Genomic DNA, 22,798 nt, shown 5'->3' on the forward strand with positions numbered 1-22,798 from the left:
GAGAGGGGGGAAAATTTGGGAATGAGAAGTGCAGATCTGATTTAAATAATAAGTGCACATCTGATTATGAAAGGCTGTATCCCTTTCAAAGAGTAGAAATAATGAAGTGTTGCAATCTTTCCAAAGGGCATACATGATGAAGAGGTGTGACCTTGTGATAACCCCTAAGGTATCACCTAATGTAAAATTATTTAAATAATGTTAATATATATGGATTAATTAAATAAGGTTATAAATGATTAAAATGATAATATAAGTAATATATTAAAAATAAAGGAAATATATTTAATATATAATAAAGAAAAGTGTCATTTAATATTTAATACATTTAAAATATATATATAATAAAGAAAGGTGTGATTTATTATTTAATATATTTAAAATATATATATAATAAAGAAAAGTGCTTATTTAGTATTTAATATACTTTTAAAAAGCAAATGACAAGGTAATACGTATGTATTTTAAACATAACATAAGTAATTAATGGCGAGGCCCCCTGATTACCTCCGCACAAAGAGGTGCGACGGTAATCGCAGCCCGCACCCCTTCATGCGGAAGGGGACCCGTGGAGGGGTACAACCCTTCATGGGGTATATGGAGGCAGCCCCGCACGCAGTTTGAAGGGGGAGAATAGTGGAAGATAGACCAGCGGAGGCAACCACAGTGGGAAACGTCTGCTACGAACAAAACAGGTAAGGGTAAAGTAATTTATGTAATGCTTATTTACGAAGGAATACAATTAATTAATATGTTAATGCTCATCTACTGTATATATTAAGGAATATAGGTTATTAATAAGTTAATGCTTATTTACTGTAGATAGTAATGAATATAAGTAATTAATATCCTAATTTATACATTAATGAATGAATATGTTAAATACAGATATGATGAATGAAATTAATGAATATTGAATACATATGTTAATGAATGTAATTACTGCATACTTAATATATATATGTTAACAAATAAATATTAATGCATAGTTAAGAATATATGTTAATAAATTAATGTGAATATATGATAATGGATGTTTGCTGAATATATGTATGGAATATATGTTAAGTTAGGAACATGTATATATCAATTATGAAATGGAAAATAGTACTAAATTGTAAAATATAATATAAATGTGATTACAGGATGGAGGCTATAGGGAGGAAACTCCCTTAGCCTAATGGAGGGATTATGATAATCCCTGGCAGTATATATATACTGATAATCTATATGCATATATGAATGGCTTGGTTGACAATGTTCATCCAAGAAGAGACGGATCTGGCCGGTCCCCTCTAATGGACTTGGATGATGAGATGCATCATCCAAGACAAGGAATTGACATATGGTCTTCCTTGGATGACTTGGGTGTAAGAAATTACACTCAAGATAGGAATCGAATTAACCTTCGATTTCCTGGATGGCTTGGGTGTAGTTAGTTACATCCAAGACAGGAATCAAGGAAATCTTTGATTTTTTGGATGGCTTGGGTGTAAGAAATTACATCCAAGACAGGAATCGAATTCATCTTCGATTTCCTGGATGGCTTGGAACCAAGATGGGTTGCAAGAAGGCGAGCTTCACAGCCGCCTAACGACATATCTCCGTATGGCATTCGTATCCTTTTTATTAGATAAGAATTGTGATTAGTGTTAATTAAGTATTTTAAAGTTAAATTACAAGTAGATTAGTTATGTATATATATTTGTTGTATTCTAATAATCTGTTTTGTAGGAAAGTGATCTGTAACTAGTAGGGACATTACAATGGTATCAGATCATAATCCTGCCAACTTGTGGGAAGGATTCTTATTTTATGATCACATATCAAAGAAAGAAAGGCGCGAAAGCAATGGCAAATCAATTAGCCAAACAACTTTAGACCTTCATGGAGCAAACCAATGAGAAATTCGAAAGAATGAGCCAATAAATCCTCCAAAGTTCAAACAACAACAATAGAGATATGCCAAACCCTAGAAGAGAGACACACTCTAATCACACCGATAACGAACGATCTCCTCATAGTTCTAGACAAACAATTCCCGAATTTTTAACTAGAGAGGAACATGTGGGGGAGGAAGAGGAACCGGCCACACTTGGGGTGGAAGAAATCACCCAAATTTATGCTAGATTAGAGCTAGAAGTTGAAAGGGTGGTTTCCTTCAGGGACTTCTGTGAGTCCAAGACTAGTGAAGGTAGAAGAAGGAAACCTATGGGTAATGTCCTCAAAGCTAAAGTCAACAAAATGTCCCTACCATGCTTTGATGGGTCAGGGAAAGATATCGCCCAAGCTTGGGTACAAAAACTAGACACATACCTTTCATATAGTCCCATGATCGAAGGAGATGCTATAAAATTTGCCATACTACATTTAACAGGAGCAACCCATAATTGGTGGCATAACGATCTCATTACCCTAGGACACAAAAATGTCTCCACCTACAATGAGTTTACCCAAAAGCTCATCAGCCGGTTCGACCAGAAAGACTCTGAATGGTACTTCCAAGAATTAACACACCTTAAGCAATTAGGAACCATTGAAGACTATATAGACCAATTCCAAAACTTGTCAGCAATGGTCCCCGACCTATCCCAGAGAAGGCTTACCTACATGTTTTTAGAAGGCTTGAAAGACTCTATTAGAAATTTTGTAAAACCCCTGGAACCACAGAATTTAGGGGAGGCCATTAAGAAAACTAGGATGGTCGAATTTAGTGCTCACAAGAATACGTCAACCAAAACACCACATAGGAATGAGGGATCCCGGAGGGATCGCTGGGAGAGGCCTTGCCGCTTTTGCAAGAAACCTTGGAGTTTAAATCACCAATGTAAGGAGAGAGAGGAACTCATGGAGAAAGGGTTATGTTTCAAATGCAAGGCTCCATGGGGGAAGGGCCATGAATGTAAAAGAGGACAGTTAAATAACACAGAAGAAATACGGGATGAGGAAAAACCCTATAAAAGGGCCAGATTTGAAAACAACGAACCAAGTACCTTGGCAGTCATCACTCAAGGGAGTGAGAATAGATGCTTCAAACTCAAAGGAACTGTCAAAGGACATAAAGTAATCACATTAGTTGACACAGGAGCCTCACATGACTTCATTAGCAAACACTTAGCAGCTAAGAGAAGGTTAAAAACTCAAGAGTTTGGAGGATTTGAAGTGATCATAGGCAACGGAGTCATAGACAGGTGCACTAAAATTATACCTCAATTGGAAGTCACCCTTGGGGGACCTAAAATTACAAGGAACATCTTTGTGGTGAACCTAGAAAATGACATCATTTTGGGGATGCCATGGATAAACTCATTGGGACGATTCACCATGGATAGTCCAAATCGGGAGATATGCTTCCAACATGGAGGGAGGGAGATAACATTAAAGGGAATTCCTGACGGCTCTCCAAAGATAGTATCATGCAATAAAATGGAGAAAATCCTTAGACATGATCAAGGAGAATGGGTCGCCCAATGTAAGGTCTTGGATAAATCTCCAACCGAAGGTCAAATCATTTAGAATGATATACAACCCATCCTTAGGAGACACAAAAAAGTCTTCGAAGACATTCCTCCAGGTTTACCCCCCAAAAGGGTATTTGAGCATTCCATTGAATTAGAAGGAGGAGCAAAATCGGTCATTACCACTCCTTACCGCCACCCCCACAAATTCAAAGAGGAGATTGAAAAAACCATAAAAGAATTATTAGAAATGGGACACATCCAACCAAGTAGCAGCCCGTTTGCTTCATCAGTAGTATTGGTCAAGAAGAAAGACGGGACGATGAGAATGTGCATAGATTACCGGGCCCTGAATAAAAAGACTATAAAGAACAGATACCCTATTCCAAGAATTGATGAACTAATGGATGAACTCCATGGAGCAAAATTTTTCTCTAAAATCGATCTAAGGTTAGGATATCATCAAATTAGAATGAGGGAAGAGGATATACCCAAAATAGCATTCAGATGTCACTATGGACATTTCGAGTTTTTGGTTCTACCATTTGGTCTCACTAACGCCCCGACCACCTTTCAGTCATGCATGAATCATACATTTAGGCAACCGTTGAGGAAATTCCTTCTAATATTCTTTGATGATATACTCATTTACAACAAGACATGGGAAGAACATCTCCTGCACATCAAAGAGGTATTAAATATTCTTGAGTCTGAATCATTACACGCTAAAGCCTCCAAGTGCGAATTTGGGATGAGAGAAATCATCTACCTAGGACACAAAATTAGTGAGGTAGGATTAAGTGTGGATGAGGAAAAAATCAAGGCCATCAAAGAATGGCCCACCCCTAGAACCTTAACACAACTAAGAGGGTTTGTGGGACTATGCAGCTACTATAGACATTTTGTAAAAGGGTTTTCCAAAATAGCAGCACCCCTCACCAACCTAACTAAGAAAGGAGCCTTCACATGGAATGACCAAGCCCAACAGGCCTTTGAACAACTTAAAATATCCATGAGCTCGTGTCCAGTATTAGCCATTCTTGACTTCTCTATACCTTTTGAACTACAATGTGATGCATCTGGGGAGGGAATTGGGGCAGTCCTCATGCAAAAGAAACACCCCCTAGCTTTTGAGAGCCGTAAACTTACTGAAGCACAAAGACACTACTCTATCTATGACAAAGAAATGTTAGCCATAATGCATGCCTTGGCCAAATTTCGCCAATACCTCGTCTGTGGGAAGTTTGGTGTGAAAACCGATCATGACAGTCTATGCTTTTTCTTGAGCCAAAGGGATCTTAATGATAGGCAACAAAAATGGGTGAGCAAAATACAAGCCTATGACTTTGATATAGAATATGTAAAAGGGGTGAATAACAGGGCAGCAGATGCATTATCCCGAAGAGCACACCTCAATGCCCTTACCAGCATCTCAAGGGACTGGAAGGAAGAAATCCTTAATGAATATAACCAAGATCCACAAACAAAGGAAATCTTGGAGGGAAACCTTCCCAATGAAGACTTTAAAGTTAGGGGAGATCTCATCTTGTACAAGGGAAGGGTATATTTGACCCCTCAAACCAAATTCAAAAACAAGCTCATAAAAGAATTCCATGATAACCCCCTGGTAGGACATCAGGGATACTATAAAACTTTTAAACACATAAGGGAAAAGTATGCATGGAAAGACCAAAAGAGAGATGTCCAAAAATATGTACAAGAGTGCCTAACTTGTCAACGCAATAAAACCGAACTCACTCACCCAACCGGATTGCTTCAACCATTACCTATTCCCAAACAGAAGTGGGAGAGCATTTTGATGGACTTCATAACAGGGTTGCCAAAAACACAAGGAAAAGATAGCATTTTTGTGGTGGTAGACAGAATCACGAAGTATGCCCATTTCTTTGCAGTCTCCACCAAATACAAAGCCTACCAAATAGCCGATTTGTTCTTCAGGGAAATTTTCAGACTCCATGGACTCTCTTTGAATATTGTCAGTGACAGAGATAGCAAGTTTATTAGCCAATTCTGGTAGGAACTCTTCAAAATGGCAGGAACGGTCTTGACCCCTAGTACCGGTTACCATCCTCAAATCGATGGGCAAATTGAAATAGTGAACAAATGGATAGAGGGCTACCTAAGGAATTATGTTACAAGACAACAGACGGCCTGGGTCAAGTGGTTACACCTAGGAGAACATTGTTACAACACGACACACCACATGTCAATCAGGATGAGCCCTTTTCAAGCCTTGTATGGCTATGAGGCCACAAGCTTTGGAGAGCTAATAAACCAAGAAAGTAAAGTACCAAGAGCACAAGATTTTGTTCAACAGAATAAGGATATCATGAAGACCTTGAAAGAGAATCTACAACAAGCCCAAAATCAACAAAAGATCTATGTAGACAGGAAGCGTACAGAAAGGACTTTTGAGGTCGGAGATCTGGTGTTTTTAAGGCTACAACCATATAAGCAATCTTCCCTCAAGAAGAATGGGGCTGAAAAATTGAAACCCCGGTTCTATGGACCCAATAAGGTAATTCGAAGGATTGGGGAAGTAGCTTATGAAATAGAACTCCCCAAAGACAGTAAAATACATAATGTGTTCCATGTCTCCCAACTTAAAAAGGTTCTCGGGCAACACTTGGCTCCTTGCAGTGAACTACCACCCTTAGACGATGAAGCGAAACTCACCTTGTACCTTGAGGTCATTCTAGATACACGGAAAAAGGCGCTTAGGAACCGAACCATTACCGAACACCTGATTAAATGGAAGAATCTCCCAAATGAGGAAGCTTCTTGGGAAAAAGAGGAAGATCTAAAGATGCTTGAGGACAAGCAAAATTGAGACGGAGGGACTATGATAACCCCTAAGGTATCACCTAATGTAAAATTATCTAAATAATGTTAATATACATGGATTAATTAAATAAGGTTATAAATGATTAAAATGATAATATAAGTAATATATTAAAAATAAAGGAAATATATTTAATATATAATAAAGAAAAGTGTCATTTAATATTTAATACATTTAAAATATATATATAATAAAGAAAGGTGTGATTTATTATTTAATATATTTAAAATATATATATAATAAAGAAAAGTGCTTATTTAGTATTTAATATACTTTTAAAAAGCAAATGACAAGGTAATACGTATGTATTTTAAACATAACATAAGTAATTAATGGCGAGGCCCTTGATTACCTCCGCACAAAGAGGTGTGACAGTAATTGCAGCCCGCACCCCTTCATGCGGAAGGGGACCCGTGGAGGGGTACAACCCTTCACGGGGTATAAGGAGGCAGCCCTGCACGCAGTTTGAAGGGGGATAATAGCGGAAGATAGACTAGCGGAGGCAACCACAGTGCGAAACGTCTGCTGCGAACAAAACAGGTAAGGGTAAAGTAATTTATGTAATGCTTATTTACGAAGGAATACAATTAATTAATATGTTAATGCTCATCTACTGTATATATTAAGGAATATAGGTTATTAATAAGTTAATGCTTATTTACTGTAGATAGTAATGAATATAAGTAATTAATATCCTAATTTATACATTAATGAATGAATATGTTAAATATAGATATGATGAATGAAATTAATGAATATTGAATACATATGTTAATGAATGTAATTACTGCATACTTAATATATATATGTTAACAAATAAATATTAATGCATAGTTAAGAATATATGTTAATAAATTTATGTGAATATATGATAATGGATGTTTCCTGAATATACATATGAAATACATGTTAAGTTAGGAACATGTAAATATCGATTATGAAATGGAAAATAGTACTAAATTGTAAAATATAACATAAATGTGATTACATGATGGAGGCTATAGGGAGGAAACTCCCTTAGCCTAATGGAGGGATTATGATAATCCCTGGTAGGCAATATATATATACTGATGATCTATATGCATATATGAATGGCTTGGTTGACAATGTTCATCCAAGAAGAGACGGATCTGGCCGGTCCCCTCTAATGGACTTGGATGATGAGATGCATCATCCAAGGCAAGGAATTGACATATGGTCTTCTTTGGATGGCTTGGGTGTAAGAAATTACACTCAAGACAAGAATCGAATTAACCTTTGATTTCCTGGATGGCTTGGGTGTAAGTAGCTACATCCAAGACAAGAATCAAGGTAATCTTTGATTTCCAGGATGGCTTGGGTGTAAGAAATTACATCCAAGACAAGAATCGAATTCATTTTCGATTTCCTGGATGGCTTGGAACCAAGATGGGTTGCAAGAAGGCGAGCTTCACAGCCGCCTAAGGACATATCTCTGTATGGCATTCGTATCCTTTTTATTAGATAAGAATTGTGATTAGTGTTAATTAAGTATTTTAAAGTTAAATTACAAGTAGAATAGTTATGTATATATATTTGTTGTATTCTAACAATCTGTTTTGCAGGAAACTGATCTCTAACTAGTAGGGACATTACAAAGGTTGTGTCCCTTTCAAAGAGTAGAAATAATGAAGTGTTGCACTCTTTCCAAAGGGCATACATGATGAAGAGGTGTGACCTCTCCCTCAAATTGAAAGATATAAATGGGAGGAAACCGCTGAGGAAAAATCACGTCTAGACTTCTGGACTTCAGTCTGAATATAGGGTGCTCTAATCACTAGCCATTGGTTGACATCCACTACATACGATTTCGTTAGGTTGGGAATACGCGTCTGGGATCAGTTTACAGGAATTCCGCTGCGATCCTGCCAAGATACAGGTACACATAATTTACACAGAAATATATATTTAATGTAAGTCATCCATAATACAACAAAATACAACATCAGTAATTTAATTCATGATTACTAGAATAAATCGTAAAGGAGATGTCAAATATATCAGTGTTTTAATAAAATTGCAATAATTCAATAATTAATTTCTTATCTATAACACATATATGAATCCAGAACTATTTATTCTTTATCATACAAACTCTTATCCGTAACTAGCAAATGAACAAGTTAGAACAATTAAACAAGACATAAACAAATTGTTAATCCTTAATATGAATGTAGTTGGAAGGTTGTATGAATGAATAGGGAAAGGCTTGTGTAAAACCATCGGGTGTCTATCCCAAGATGGGTAGAGATTAGTGACCCATGTAAGACCTTGAGGGTGTCGTCCCAAAATTAGGCCTGGGGTTGGATCCAAAAACCCTAAGGGAGTCATCACGTTGAGGTATCAAAGTGTCCTATTCAAGATCATAATCCTTTCCGAACTTACATTGGTAGTAAGGTTTTTAAGTTGAACTCCATCGTGATGTTAATTTCTATTTATATTTCTATTTGCTTTGAGAATGTTGGAATTATGATGTCTTAAATGGTTAAACTTACTTGGGGACATTACACTTCATCAATATTTTCTGACATAGACAATCATTAGAATTCATTGAAACATCTTCTAGCAAAATATTCTTACATTCATCTTGCATAGCAGATTCCTTTGTAACTTGTTGGGCCTTAGTTACCATTTTCTCTTCATTTTCCAAAAACATTTTCTTTAGATCCTACTTGTTGTGCTTTGCATATCATTCCCAATGGGGATCCCCCTTTACCTGTAGATTGCTTGCGTAAGAAAGAGAGAGATGGAGAAGCTCTGTGTGCAAGACTATTCCTTTTCGTTGCCCTGTTGAACCCAAAATAAACCCCAATGCAGAGTGCCTAAAAATTCGAAACCAATAGAAAGGACAGTTTGGACATTTTTTGTTAAAAGAAAAAGATGATTTTATTTTAAATCGCCTTCGATCTAGAAGCCAGAGAACACACCTAAAACCTAGCACTTGAAACACATTAATAAGGTGTCAAAATGCAAATAAAGGCTTGGATATTTTTTAATGAGATTATCGCCTTTGAAAGCCCCACCAATTTCCCCGATCAAAATGTTGAGCCAAGTCGAAAGCGAGCACAAATAAAAAAATATCGGGCTTTGTTACTTTAAAAGGGCAAAAAAAACGTATTTTGGCCCTCTTAATTTTGTCTGTAAAAATACCGAAATGGTGTTGAGTTTTGTTTGGAATGAAATAAGTTGGAAAAGAATAGTTCGGGCCTTTTGTTTTATGAATCGATTTTTTTTCTCTCCTTCTACGGCCTTTGAAATGCTGAAAGAAGTACCAAAACCAAGGCTCAAAACATAAGTCAAAACAAGTCAAGATTTCAGGCTCCCTTGTTGGTGAAAAACGTTTGCCGTTGGGCCTTCCATACTTGATAAAAACACCAAAAGTACTTTTAAATCGAAACAAAAAAAGGGGGTAGAGGAGTTTGGACATTTTCTTCTAAATGAAAGGTTGAAATTCTTTTTAACCAAAGCTAAGGATCGGTGATATTCACTGATAAATATACTGAATGGGCCTTGTGTTAAGTCATAAAACTTGGAATATGAGCTGAGACTCAATGGAATGACTTAAGCATTTACTTTTCGCTCCTTGTTTTCCTGTGGAAAACACCTAAATGGTGTAGTCATATTTCAAAGGTCAAAATATATATGTAAAATGAAGTTCGGTCTTTTCTAAACAAAGAGACACAAGTCTAAATTGTGAGTCGTGCTAAACTGTAGATACCCCCATAACAACACAAAATTTCACAAAAGAGGTAAATGTTTGAAATAACGTAACTTTTAACTTCGGCGAAATCACTCCAAACTTAGGCGTTTTGATTATTGAGTAATGGAATTAGTGTGTGTTCAAAGAATGTTCAGAGAAAACCATATCGCACTAGTAGAAAACAATTTGCAATTAAATAGCCCATCAAAATTGATTCAAATTGAACTTGCTTTTGGTAGATCAATGCCAATAGAAGGAGCCAAAGGGAAACCTAAAGCGTAGATTGAAGATGTGATCGTGATCAAGCCAGAGGATGAAGATGCAGTGCATAGGATCAAAATGATGATCATAGAGCAGTGCCAATGAAGAACACACAACAAAGCCAGGGACAAAGCATAGGGATAAGGACCACCACTGTGCTGTAGAATGCCAAAGCGATGTCATTCTCAAAGTGCAAGATGGCAACAAAAGCAAAACACACAAAATGCTACAGAAAGGCAGAATCAGAAGTGCACAGCTGGAAACAACAGTTGAATCTGTTTGTAAAACAAGTCCTATATTGTAAAATGATTACCTGTGGGCCCCATTAATGTAATTCAAAACAAAAAGGGGACACAAGTTAGTTATTTCTCAGCTACCTGATTTGCAAAATTGATTGAGAACATTTTTAGGTAGCTGAAAAGGTAGTTGAAAGTGGTTGAAAAGGGGCAGTTGGGTAGTTATGAGAATTACTAGGCATGGGTTAAAGCTGCCAGGCTTTTAGAAGGCAGATCACAGCCATTGGATGGGTTAAATCCTAGCATTTGATCCATGATGTAAAACCTATAAAAGCCCTGGGTCTCTCTCTTTGTAAATGGTTGGATTTTTAGATAGTTAGGAGTTTTAGACAGTTAGCAGATTAGGAGCAGAAGTAGAATAGAGTAGAAGCTGTTGAACATAAATTGTTTTAATGGCAGTTGAAATAAATAAATAAACATTGAAATATGGTGCTTGTCATTTTGTTCCCTTCTGTTTGCATGGTTTCTCTTCATTTGGTTGTTAATGTTCAGTGATTTTCATGGTGAAATGTGAGGGTTTGATTTCAGGTTCATACCATTGGGGGCTTGCTGATTGTAGGTCTTCTTGTATGGTTAGTCTGAACCCTATTATTGTTCTTAGTTCAATTGTGGGTATTTGTCTTAGGTTGCGCCAGAATTGGGTGCCTAAATGAATATCCATAATCTGAAAATGTTTTTATCCCTTGGAGTTTGCACTATTCATGTGGAGTTGTGAGCATATCTTTGGCTAAGCAGGAGTTAGTTTATGTGAAATCCGTCTACCCACAACACCAACTGTTACCATCATTGTACTTAGTATTCCTAAACCCTATCTCTTTTGCTTTTATTTTCCCAGCTTGAGATTCAAGGCATCGTTAGATGCAAGCCAGCTTGTTGCATTCGTAAGTCCCCTCGTATTTACCAGCAAAACACATCAAACTGCTGAGTTAACCTGAGCAGTCAAGACCTGACAGTTGGAACCTTGAGGTTATCCCCTTTGATCAGTCCTAATAGCATTATGGATTTCTTTATTTAAGAGAGGATAGGATACTTAGCATTCTATTCTGTGTTGTCCGAAAGAAAAGCAGTACTTTTCTTGTGTCAACACTACTGAGTTCTTCTCCTAGGATCACTCTTCATCCTTATCTCACAAAATTTAGGATAAGTCAAATCTTTGCAAACTGTGTGGCTTAAACTATCATATTCTTCATGATGTATCTCTATACTGCCTCTTACGTAATGTTGATGTGGCTCTTCCTTTTTTGGATGTTTCTCTCTTTTGTCTTTTTGTATTTTCATCCATGCCTTTAGATCTCTTTGATATTGTTTACCTACAGCTTGTGTTTGTTTTAGCAAATCCATAAGATGTTCTATGCGGTTTTCTTTCTAATTTATTGCTATAATTGACAAGCTGCATCAATAGTTAGATTTAACCTTGTAGAGTAGCAAGATCAAAGTGCCGATACCATTGTAACATCCCCAATTGGGATCAACGTTGGAACATGCAATATTTGTGTATTTAATAATTTAGAAAATCACCAAAACAACATGCTAGCAGCAAACTCTATATAATTAATATGTGTTGCTGTTAAGTATGAAGTTTCATCACTGAAATTACTGATAGACTGCTACAACCAACAATTATTACTCAAAAAATGTATCTTCTAATCCTCACACCTAGGAAAGCGTGATGATGAATAAATGTCATACAAATGTTATCAACTCAACATCCTCTGATAGAAATCCGATTATTAACAACAGTACAGACTGGTAAATATGAACAAATAATTTAGTTGTCAATCCAATCAGTTACTGTCATGAATGAATGTGGAACAACAATCAAATTGAGCTGTTAACAGATATGTGCTGCAATTCATCAAGAAAAATATCATAGATCAGCAACTACTAGCCAGCCCCCAAACAATATTCCGATTGTACAGCTGTTAAAATTGAATTTCAATAGATTTGATAATCAGCGACCCCCTTGCAAAGTCTACAACAGATAGCAGGAATGGGATTCACTTTACATTGTACGATAGACAAGATAGTCTTTAGAAGTTTCATATCAAGACTAAAAGTTGAAACTATACAGTAGCATAGAGCAAAGGTGTGACATATATGAATCAAATTTTTCTAAGACATATTAGACAAACTCAATTGCTGATGTGGAACCCAAGATCTGTGATCACCTTTACCATATTGTAAAGGTAGCAGACAAGACAAACAAATTTCCCTTTTCACCCTAATGTGAGGTTGCAGCTAGGAAACGATATAAATCACTTTCTTGTATTGGTGGATTATAGGGTGTGACAAGCACAAAGGACTATTGCAGTATATCTAAATAAGTCGCAGATATGGTTCGGCAGCCTGAACAACTGATCTCTGCTGCTTATGATCAAGTCAAATGACAACAAATATGGTACAACTAGAAACAGATTAACAACAATATGGAAGTATGAAAACATGCATATAATTAACAAAAAAGTGATGGAATCAGCAACACTTAAATTTTTAGTGCAATGTAATGTAATGGGCAGTGCCCTGATTCAGATCTTATACAAATCTTACACAAATCTTACACACATTGAAATTTGAAACATTTTGCAAACCACACCACATTGAAATACTGAAACATAGTTTGATAAATTGGCAAACCACACTACTCTAGAAATCAGAAAATCTTTGTTATTAACACCAATGTACTCCCTAGATGGAATCACCTCGAAGGACACAAGGGTTTTCATCCTCAATCACCTGCACACAAAGGGTTTCTGTCTTTGAATGCTTCAAACTCCAAATTGGAAGGAATAGCGAATCACATAATACTGCTGTTTATATGTCAGACCTTTACATGCTTGTAGCAGACCCTGTTCGAGCTTTTGGAAGGGTTGGAGAGTAGCTATATGTTAGTGAAACACAAGGTCAAGATCATAATCCCTCAGATAGTTGTTTACTGATGCAATGAGCTGTAGCTGAAGGCATCATTTGAGGATTCTGAGATGCTCTATCTCTTCTGGGATTTCTGTCCCACCAAGGACAGTCAGCATTGATATTTATGTCAAATTTAAAATTGCTTTGTTTTCTAGTTTGTTTGGTGTGAACTATGAAGAATAAATGTTATCTTGTTTTGAATTATGCAAAGTTACATTATTAGTTTTCTATGCAATGTAATCTGCAATGGTATTGAAAACAAATGAATGAAATCTGAAAACAAAACCAATCAGCAAAACTGTGTATTATCCATTTCTTTCTATCAGTCAAATTGCAAAGCATCTTCACAAAAAAAATAAAAAAATCAGGGTTATCCATTACAATTTAGTCCCAATTTGGCATGAAACCAAAAAAATGTTTTTTCTTTATTTTTTATGAATTTTTAGCATTCTTAATTTCGTGATTTTTTCACTGTTAAATCTATGATTAATTTAAGAAAATCGGTATCTTTTGGTTTTCCAAGTCAATCCCAAGAAAGATTTTTTCTTTTATGGTATATATCATGGTGTTATTAGATTCTAAGAAGTTAATATATAATAAATATTCTAATTAACTTATTGCATTCTTATAGATTTGGGAGTTTATGGAGGTTCATCAACACTGGCATCCAACTGCAGAGTTTATAGTGCCAGGTGAAGATGCAGATCAAGTATATGCCATTTCATGGGCACCTAATATTGGCAGGTACTGGGATGCAAAATTATGTAATCTTTGATTTAATTCTGTATTTTTTTGCACAAGTGTGAAATGATAAATTTCTTTTTCTATGGGAGAACATATATTAATAATCATAAATAAGAATTTTTACATCATAGAATCAATAAATATAGACATGGGTTACCCACCAATACTAGGTGGAAAAACTGTTCCCAACAAGATACACCCCATTCTAGGCAACCAAAAGAATTAGGAATCATGGGCCTCTGGTTCCATTGTGGATGATCATGCTTATCAATGCTGCCCCAATATGACAAAGATGGATTGGTATTTTCTTTATTATATCATACTTGTGCTCTAATTGTCTTGACACTTTATAGTTGGTTTGCATCGCTTTGTGGGTGTACTGATCAGTACCTGTCATTATAACCATAGTTCAAAACTTGAGACTCAGTAAAAACTTGACAGGCCAAAACTTTGACTTGGACTGTGGGACTAATTAAACACTTGGTATATTAAAAAATACATAAATCTTAAATTTAATTTAATTACATGCAAACTCTTAAATTTAGAAAACCAAAGATGCATGGAGGTAGATACGACAATGGATATGGTATCAGATATTGATACGGCCATTTTTCAAGACCTCTCATATGGATACAACAGGATATGACATTCATAAACACACACACTTGTATTTAACACATTCTTAATTTAATTTAAAAATAAAAAGTTCAACATTTAAATCTTAATCACTTTTAGAATGAAAATAGAATATTTATATCAAAAAACATATTAAATAGAATAATATTATTTAATTCAATAGCTTTAACACAATTAAGAATATTTAACCAAATTCTATTTTATAATATAAAATAATTATAAAAAAGTAAAATATGATTAAAAAATATGAACCTAATAAACATTTAAAAACAAAGGGCATATCCAAAGAAAATAGAAATGCTTTTAGAAGGAATTGTTAAAATTTGCAGGCCATATTTTTTCAAACGAATGTTTTATTTCTAAAATGAAATTTATGAAACACAAGGTAAATTTCAATACACAGCTTTTAAAGAAAAAATTAGAACCAAAAATCAAAATGTGGTGATGTAGAATAAATCGATAGTCCCAGATCACAAAAACTACAAAAAATTTAATGCACGACAAGATCAATCATACCTAGGCATCATGTTGTGCTGCACTGCAAGTGAAAAAAGCCCTTGAAATATTGCTGATATTGCACAAAATGATTATGGTTAGGGTTTTTATAGTTTTTAAAAAAAAATCAGTTTTTTGTTCATAAATTTAGAATTTTACAACAACTCAGTTTAGATCCGGGGCAATTTTTTGAACACTTGAATCCCGACTAGGCTTTTTTTGGTATACATGCAGATTTGGTACCCATTCTGTACCAACACCGTACTGCACCCGTATCTGTACCAGGTACAGTGGTATGTGTGCCAAGTCATGGAAGTTAACGTATCTATTAATTGTGTAGAAAATGCATTGGTAGTTCTTCTGATAGTATTAGACCAGAAGTAAAGCACAATGCACATGATAGTTCATGTGCCTCAGCTCAGTTTGCCCCTTCTGGCCCCAACTTGGCAGTAAGTAATACCAAGGTAAGGCAGGTTGGGTGCTGGGCGCTGGGCTGGGTCACGGGGATACCTCTAGAGTAAAATAAAACTAAAAGGAAAAAGAAAAAAAAAGTTACAATGCACATGAAAGTTCATGTATGATATGATGGTTGATCATAATTAATAAGCCTTAGCACAACCTTACCAACCATTTGAGCTAGCAGGTTTGCCATACATGGTGATGCTTTTCTTGCATGCGACCATGATGGCCATATTTGAAAATCTGTTGACTAAAACATACACTTAGTCATTATAATGTCTTCTCATAGGTTGTCTGCTCATCATCTCCATGTTGATAGATTTGCAAGGCCTTTGTGGTACCACTAGAGGTGTGGAGAGAAATTGAGGACAAAACAACAGTGGGATTTGCGAGTTTGAGAATGCTACAATTTTCGTGATGTTGATGAATTTGTCTAGATGTTGGTACATTTCATTGCTTTTTCATGTAACGTGGATATAGAAAGAACTTGACAATTATTGAAATTCTGAATAAGCTTGGGGTGGCTTTGTTATAACTAAATAGACTTTGACAAGATCAACTTCAGCAAGGTGTAGTGCTCACTAGACCTTGGAATATTACAATGTTGGTTTTACCAATGCCTTCTACTTGGAAAAAGTGTTCAAAAAGAAAACAAGAACAGTGGTCTTTTCTGTGTCTGTATGAGAAAGAGATGAACTCTACAAGATCTAGTGCTTGCTAGATCAAAGGATTTATATTATACCAGGTAAAGTGGTGGCTTAACCTTGTCATTTTCAGGCTTCAATTTCTCTAGTGTCTTGGCTGGAAAATATGGGGATAAATGATACTTAATTACAAGCCCATGAGCAAGATATGACCTTTCCAAAGGTGCTTGGTAGATCACAAGATTGAGCTTCCACAAGGTCACCTGTGTTCTTGACCTCAAGGGACTCCTAACTGCTCTTTAAGATGCTAGATTAAATTGTCTTCCCATGGATGCTAGAATCCAATGCCCCACCCTAGTTAGTTGTCATCATGTCCTACCTTGCCATATTAGAGCCTTCAAAATTCCATGCTGAAACACCTCTTCCAATATTAAAATTCAGCTAGCTTTAATTTGGCTCCCTCTCATGGAACCTTATCAAATTAGACCTTGATGGATAAAGTATTAGTAATCCAAGACTAAGAAGTGTTGGTAGAGTGCTTGATAACTCACACTTCATAATCAGACACATCAGATAACGAACCTTTGGAGGCAAAAACTTTGCTGAAGCTTGGCCTCTTGTGCAAGGATTGTCTTCAGCACTGAAAAATTACTGTATCCATATTAATATTGAGGGTGGCTCACTCACTATTATCAATACATGGATCATCCACATTGGTATCACCCCTTCTCGTGTTCTTAGGTCTTTCCAACATTCAGTACTACTGTAGACATTCCTTACATTCACAAAATACCAATTTAACAATGTTTGATGAGGTGTCTATCCTGTTAACCATGCAACCATGTGGAAACCATATGGGAATACAAATCTACATGGGTGCAACAATTCTCACGTCATCTCATCATAGAACATAAACATAAATTTGCGAGAGGCATTAGAGGTGTTGGGCCCGCAATGCTTAGAGATATCAATGCTCATCTCCTTAGTAGCTTCTTATTTTATATCAGGTAATTAGTTTTCTGGTTTTTAACCTATCGATGGAAACCACTTACATTGAAGATTGTGCTGTAGCTGAAATACCAACAGTAAGCTTTGAACTGTCTCACTCAAGAAGTGCAGAGATCCCTACTAAGTGATCTAGTATCCTTTGAGAGCTATGGGAACTTAGAAGGACAACAAAACTTTCCACTTCATTCTTGTATCATTGTCCTATCTACATTGCTCCCTCTTTCAAGTACTCTTTGTACCCTCATCTAGTTCCTAAGCCACCTATTAATATCCGCCAACTTATTCATTACATCCTTCTACATGGTGTAAATTTATTATTCCCTACAAGTAGTCTTTTGCATTAAGAGAAACATATAGATTTATAGGTTACGAGCCCAGAAAGCATTCCCTTTTCTGCCACATTCCAAATGGAATGAGCACAAGTACCAAAAGTAAATAGGATTTCAAAGGTGGGCCTAGATTCAAAGCCCACAAGACATGAAAAAGTGTTGGAATTGGGTGAAATTCTGTATCCAACACATTGGGTGGAAAGCATACTAACATATAAGGCTTGGTGCAAGTCCTGGGTCACTTTGATGGAAGAGATACCCTCTACATAAAACAATTAAAACAACTATGGAATTCCAAATGGAATGAGCACAAGTACCAAAAGTAAATAGGATTTCAAAAGTGGTCATAGATTCAAAGCCCACAAGACATGAAAAAGTGTTGGAATTGGGTGAAATTCTGTATCCAACACAGTGGGTGGAAAGCATACTAACATATAAGGCTTGGTGCAAGTCCTGGGTCACTTTGATGGAAGAGTTACCCTCTGTACATAATTCTGGTTTCTCTTAGTATATGGTTAAGCTTATAGGGCCTTCTTAAGATATTTCAGGTCTTTGAGATCTAAATCTAAAATTTGTATACCAGAAACTTTCTGTTATCTTAGCTTTTTACAAAGTGCATCATTGGAAAAATGATAATATTACAGCAGTCTAAAAGCAGGATGATTTTTTTGACTTTGCATCCCACTTTGGGAATACAGAACATTTTAAGTAGATTTATTTACCCTATGTAGTATTTGTCGCACTTTGCCTTGGAATTTCTTGTTTTTGAAACTATAGTTTTAATGCATCCTGCGAATGCAGACCAAACATGAGCTTTATATGTAATCAATTATTATTTTGTTTTAATTTTTTTAATTTTAAAATTTAATTTTTTTGTTTGTGGTTGGTCCTTCTACTTGATACAGATAGGGGTCTAGTCCTTGGATGTGTTTTTCACCCTGTACCTTTTGGGCCTGCTTTAACATGTTTGGCTTGAAATGGAGAGAAGCATAGTAGTTCCTGGCGTGAGAGTGGGACCGAGATCATCATCGTTGTTGCAGATTCCATGTAACACTTAATAACATCCACTTGACTAATTTATTCTGTGTTATTACAAAGTTTGAATGCCAATTTAGCCAGGGGTTTAATTAATTGAATTCTTCTATTATTTGAAGTTTATAACAACTTGAAACTTGGTAACCTTAATTAGTTGCATTGTCGCATCCTTCAGCAAAACATAACATCTTGCAAATAGATGATAGAAGAAACATCCTAAACTTTTGTCCCATATTTGTAGAGACTAAAAATAATATTTGCCTTCTGGTGACGATGAAGCTAGAGATTGAATATCAATGCCAATAACATAGTGTCATTTTGACTGGTTGAGTGTCTTTATGAGTGATATATGGAACAAAAATTATAAGTTAGCATGGCTTATGCAAGAGAATGTTTACTTTTTACTACAGCCTTTCAAAATTCTGATTAATTTGTGTTCTTAAAAAAAGTGACGAATATTGAGCTGAGAAACTTGTCTTCAGGCCATATGAACTAATAGCCATTGCTGGTAGCAAAGGAGTTTCTATATGGCATGTCGAACTTGATCCTAACACAAATGAAAGGCCTAAGTTGACAAGGGTAGCTACATTTACAGGTCATGTTGGTGAGGTATGACTAGTTTAGGGCTTACAATTCTTGATTTTGGATTTCCTTTCATTAGCACAATTTGGTTTAATTAAGATAGCATTTACAGGTCTGGCAATTGGACTGGGACATGGGAGGAATGACTTTAGCAACATCTGGAAATGACGGTACTGTACGCTTATGGCAATCAAACACAAATGGAGTGTGGCAGGAAGTGGCAGTTATAGAAAGCAGTCAATGATTTTTTGAAGACATCATTTTTAATTTTTACTATGAATTTTAGAGGGCAATATTATGATATAATCTCAAAAGCTTTATCGTTATGATTCTGTACAGTCTGGTGTTACTTCATTTTATGATTAATTTCTTGAGGGATCAATAGCAAATAGAATAGAATAGAAGAATTTTAATGTCCATGCGGCCAAAGAGAGTCTATGGGGACAACAGACATTGCCATTTTACCTTTTTGACTACTTGATCTTTTGTTATTAAGCTTGATGATGAAATCTCTTGTTTTCTCAACCTTTTACTCTTCAAACAAAACCTATGAGGTTGCAGCTGCTAACATACACCACATATTTGGTTCAAATGTCAATGTAAGTTTCAGGCTCTAGAGTAAAGTTCTTTTCTGATTTAACTGCCTCCTATGTTTCACAGAGTTTCTGGGACAGGGGGACATGTTTCGGGGACAGGATTTTTCTAGGCCATTTTTGGGAACGACAGGGGACGACATAGGTAATGACTATATATATAGAGAAATTTCAGATATTCATATGATAACATTGATAAAGTTGCAAATTTAATCATATCGACATATACATTATAGTATCAAAGATTCAAATGTACTTAATGAAACACAAAAAATAAAGTTCACATGAGTGATGAGAGTGAAACAAATCAATAGTACTACTTAATCAATGTGCATATGATATAAATAATATTGCATACACCAAAATGCTCAAAGGCTACAAGTTTGCACTATAAATGTCAAAATGACAGTCACAAATGTCCAAAACATAGTAATAGAAAGTATGATGGCTGCCTCTTATTGGCATCTGCCAACATGGCATCAAAATCAGAGTTTGAGCCACTGTCACTATGAGTAGGATCCCTAATCAATATCTCATACGTCTATTATTAATCTAGGCGGTGTCCTCTAGGTCAACATTCCACTATAAAGATGGGCTTTGTTGATACTCCAAAGTCTGGCAATCCCAAAGTCACAAATTACAATGCACCACTAATTTCTCTACACGTATAGAGGTCAGCCTATTCCTCTTGATAGAGTGAGTAAAGCTGTATGTGGACCAATTTCTCTTTGCAGTAGAGGAACTAGCAACTTGCAAAAGGAGGCAAACTTTTATTTGGTAATCAGGACACTCAATTTTTATTTATTTTGAGTATTAAATTATATAAATATTCAACACTAATCAACTTAATAAATTATGTTAATGTATTATCTGTGAAAGAAGGCAAATAACAAGCTTCATCAACTTTGGTGCATCATTCCCATGCCATGTCCACGATCCAATATGATCCTTTTGAGCTAATGTAGCTCTATCTACCTTGGCCTTTGGTTTACCGAATGATGGACGACAAAGATTATAAAAGGCAAATCCATTGTGTAGGAAGTAGGCTCGCCTCCTCAATTGAATACATTTTTCCAAGGGCCATCATCAACCCTTCTTTCACCTCTTTGTCATCACAAGGAGGTATCCTTCCAAGTCTTGGTGCATACCAAATTTAGGATTGAGAGCAAAGGCTGCCATATGAAGTGGGGTGTTCATAGTGTTTCACCACCGCATCAAAACGGGCTTAATTTCTTGCTCATATTATTCCAAATTAGGATCCCTATAAAAAATTGCTTGCTTCATTTTTCCAAGTATGCTGTCCAATGTTTCATAAACCTCTCCAAGACTTGGAGAGTCTATATTAGCATATCTAATGACATTCACAATTGGTGAAATGAAGGAGCAAATATGTTTGTAAACAAAAATGTGAAAAGGACAAGTTAAAACTTAGAAAGTTAAAATCAGAATATTTTTCATAAAAAAACCAGCTATTAGCAAGTTGTTTAGAAATATTAATATCATTTTTTTTAACCTCGTATTGAACCATCAATTATCGTCAAGAATTTTTTGTTTGATGCTTCTCCCTTCTGCAGTGTTTGCCATGGACCATCTATTTCATTTTGAATTAACCATCATCAACTATAGAGCCTTATGCACCTCAAGCATCCTCTCTAACAAAATAAAATAGTTGGCATACCTTGTCTCTATGGGCTTGAGGAATTCCTTCCTTGAAAATGTCTTGAAAAGAGCGAGGTTTGATGGTTGCAAACAAACATCTGAATATTTCTAGCCTCTGCAACCATTTCTTGCACCCAATCTTTCTCCTCTATCTCTCTTCCCTATGTCTTTCAATGCATGAACACAAGGGGTCCAAAAGATGTGCTTGTAAGAACCTTTAGCCATCAAGCCAACTAATTTGTACGTGCCGAATCAATGACCACTTGCACAATGTTGGTTGTGTAATGCCCTAGATTAAATTAATTGAATAATTTAATAAATTTGTAACAAAGGGACAGCTAATGAATTCAACTTATCAATCTAAAACCCTTTATATTTGAAAGCTCTCAGGAGCTTCTTTATTAAATTCAACAAATATGCAAATTGGGTAAACAAAGATTCTCACCAAACTTAAAAAAAAAAGAACTAAATCTTCATGCAATTGATTTATTATGTTTAGAACTGATTTTCAACATGAAACACATCATAATTTCTATTAAATATTGCAGCCAACAACAACAAACATTTACCACTTATCTCTTAAAAAGAGATCAAAATTGAGTCCAAAAATCCCTCTGCAACATTACAAATTAAAGGAAATCTCACAAAACTTCATACCAAGGTGATTATTGACAAAATACATGAAAATACATTTAATAAACAAAAAACCCATGAACTTGCTATGAAATTGTGCAACACATATAAACTCAAATTGAAGAAGTCCTTAACAAATGAACATAGTGATAACCTCTAAAATGATATTATTCAATGGTAATCCTTGACTCTTGTTTTAGATCACATGGTAATCCTTCGATTATGTCATTAGATCACTTGGAAACCTTCAAACTCCCATTCTATAGCCTCCTTGATTGACTTGTTAGCCATTTAAGAAATAAGCCAAAGCTTAGCAAAAATATTTAAAGTGTAGAATGATGAAACTTGGAGCCAAAACCAAGCAAATATGAAATTAATTTCAAAACTCAAATTGGCTGTCAAAAACCCACTCCTAGGGGAAAGAAAGTTAACTATTTCCAAGTGTCACCAAACTTCTACAATTTCCAAAGAAACT

At 35.6% G+C, this 22,798-nt stretch overlaps 1 protein-coding gene across 2 annotated transcripts in view; it reads left to right on the forward strand.

Moving 5' to 3' along the window:
- The window catches only part of LOC131031135 (protein SEH1), a 203,589-nt gene extending 183,626 nt beyond the window's left edge, over positions 1 to 19,963 (forward strand). For both annotated transcript variants that reach the window (XM_057962174.2, XM_057962173.2), the window contains 3 exons: positions 14,138 to 14,250; positions 19,339 to 19,465; positions 19,551 to 19,963. In XM_057962174.2, the coding sequence (XP_057818157.2) occupies positions 14,138 to 14,250; positions 19,339 to 19,465; positions 19,551 to 19,682 (372 nt within the window). In that variant the 3' untranslated portion in view covers positions 19,683 to 19,963. The remainder of the gene's footprint in view (positions 1 to 14,137; positions 14,251 to 19,338; positions 19,466 to 19,550) is intronic.
- Positions 19,964 to 22,798: the final 2,835 nt, after the last annotated feature.

Source organism: Cryptomeria japonica, chromosome 7, assembly GCF_030272615.1.
Source record: "Cryptomeria japonica chromosome 7, Sugi_1.0, whole genome shotgun sequence".
Lineage (NCBI taxonomy): Eukaryota > Viridiplantae > Streptophyta > Pinopsida > Cupressales > Cupressaceae > Cryptomeria > Cryptomeria japonica.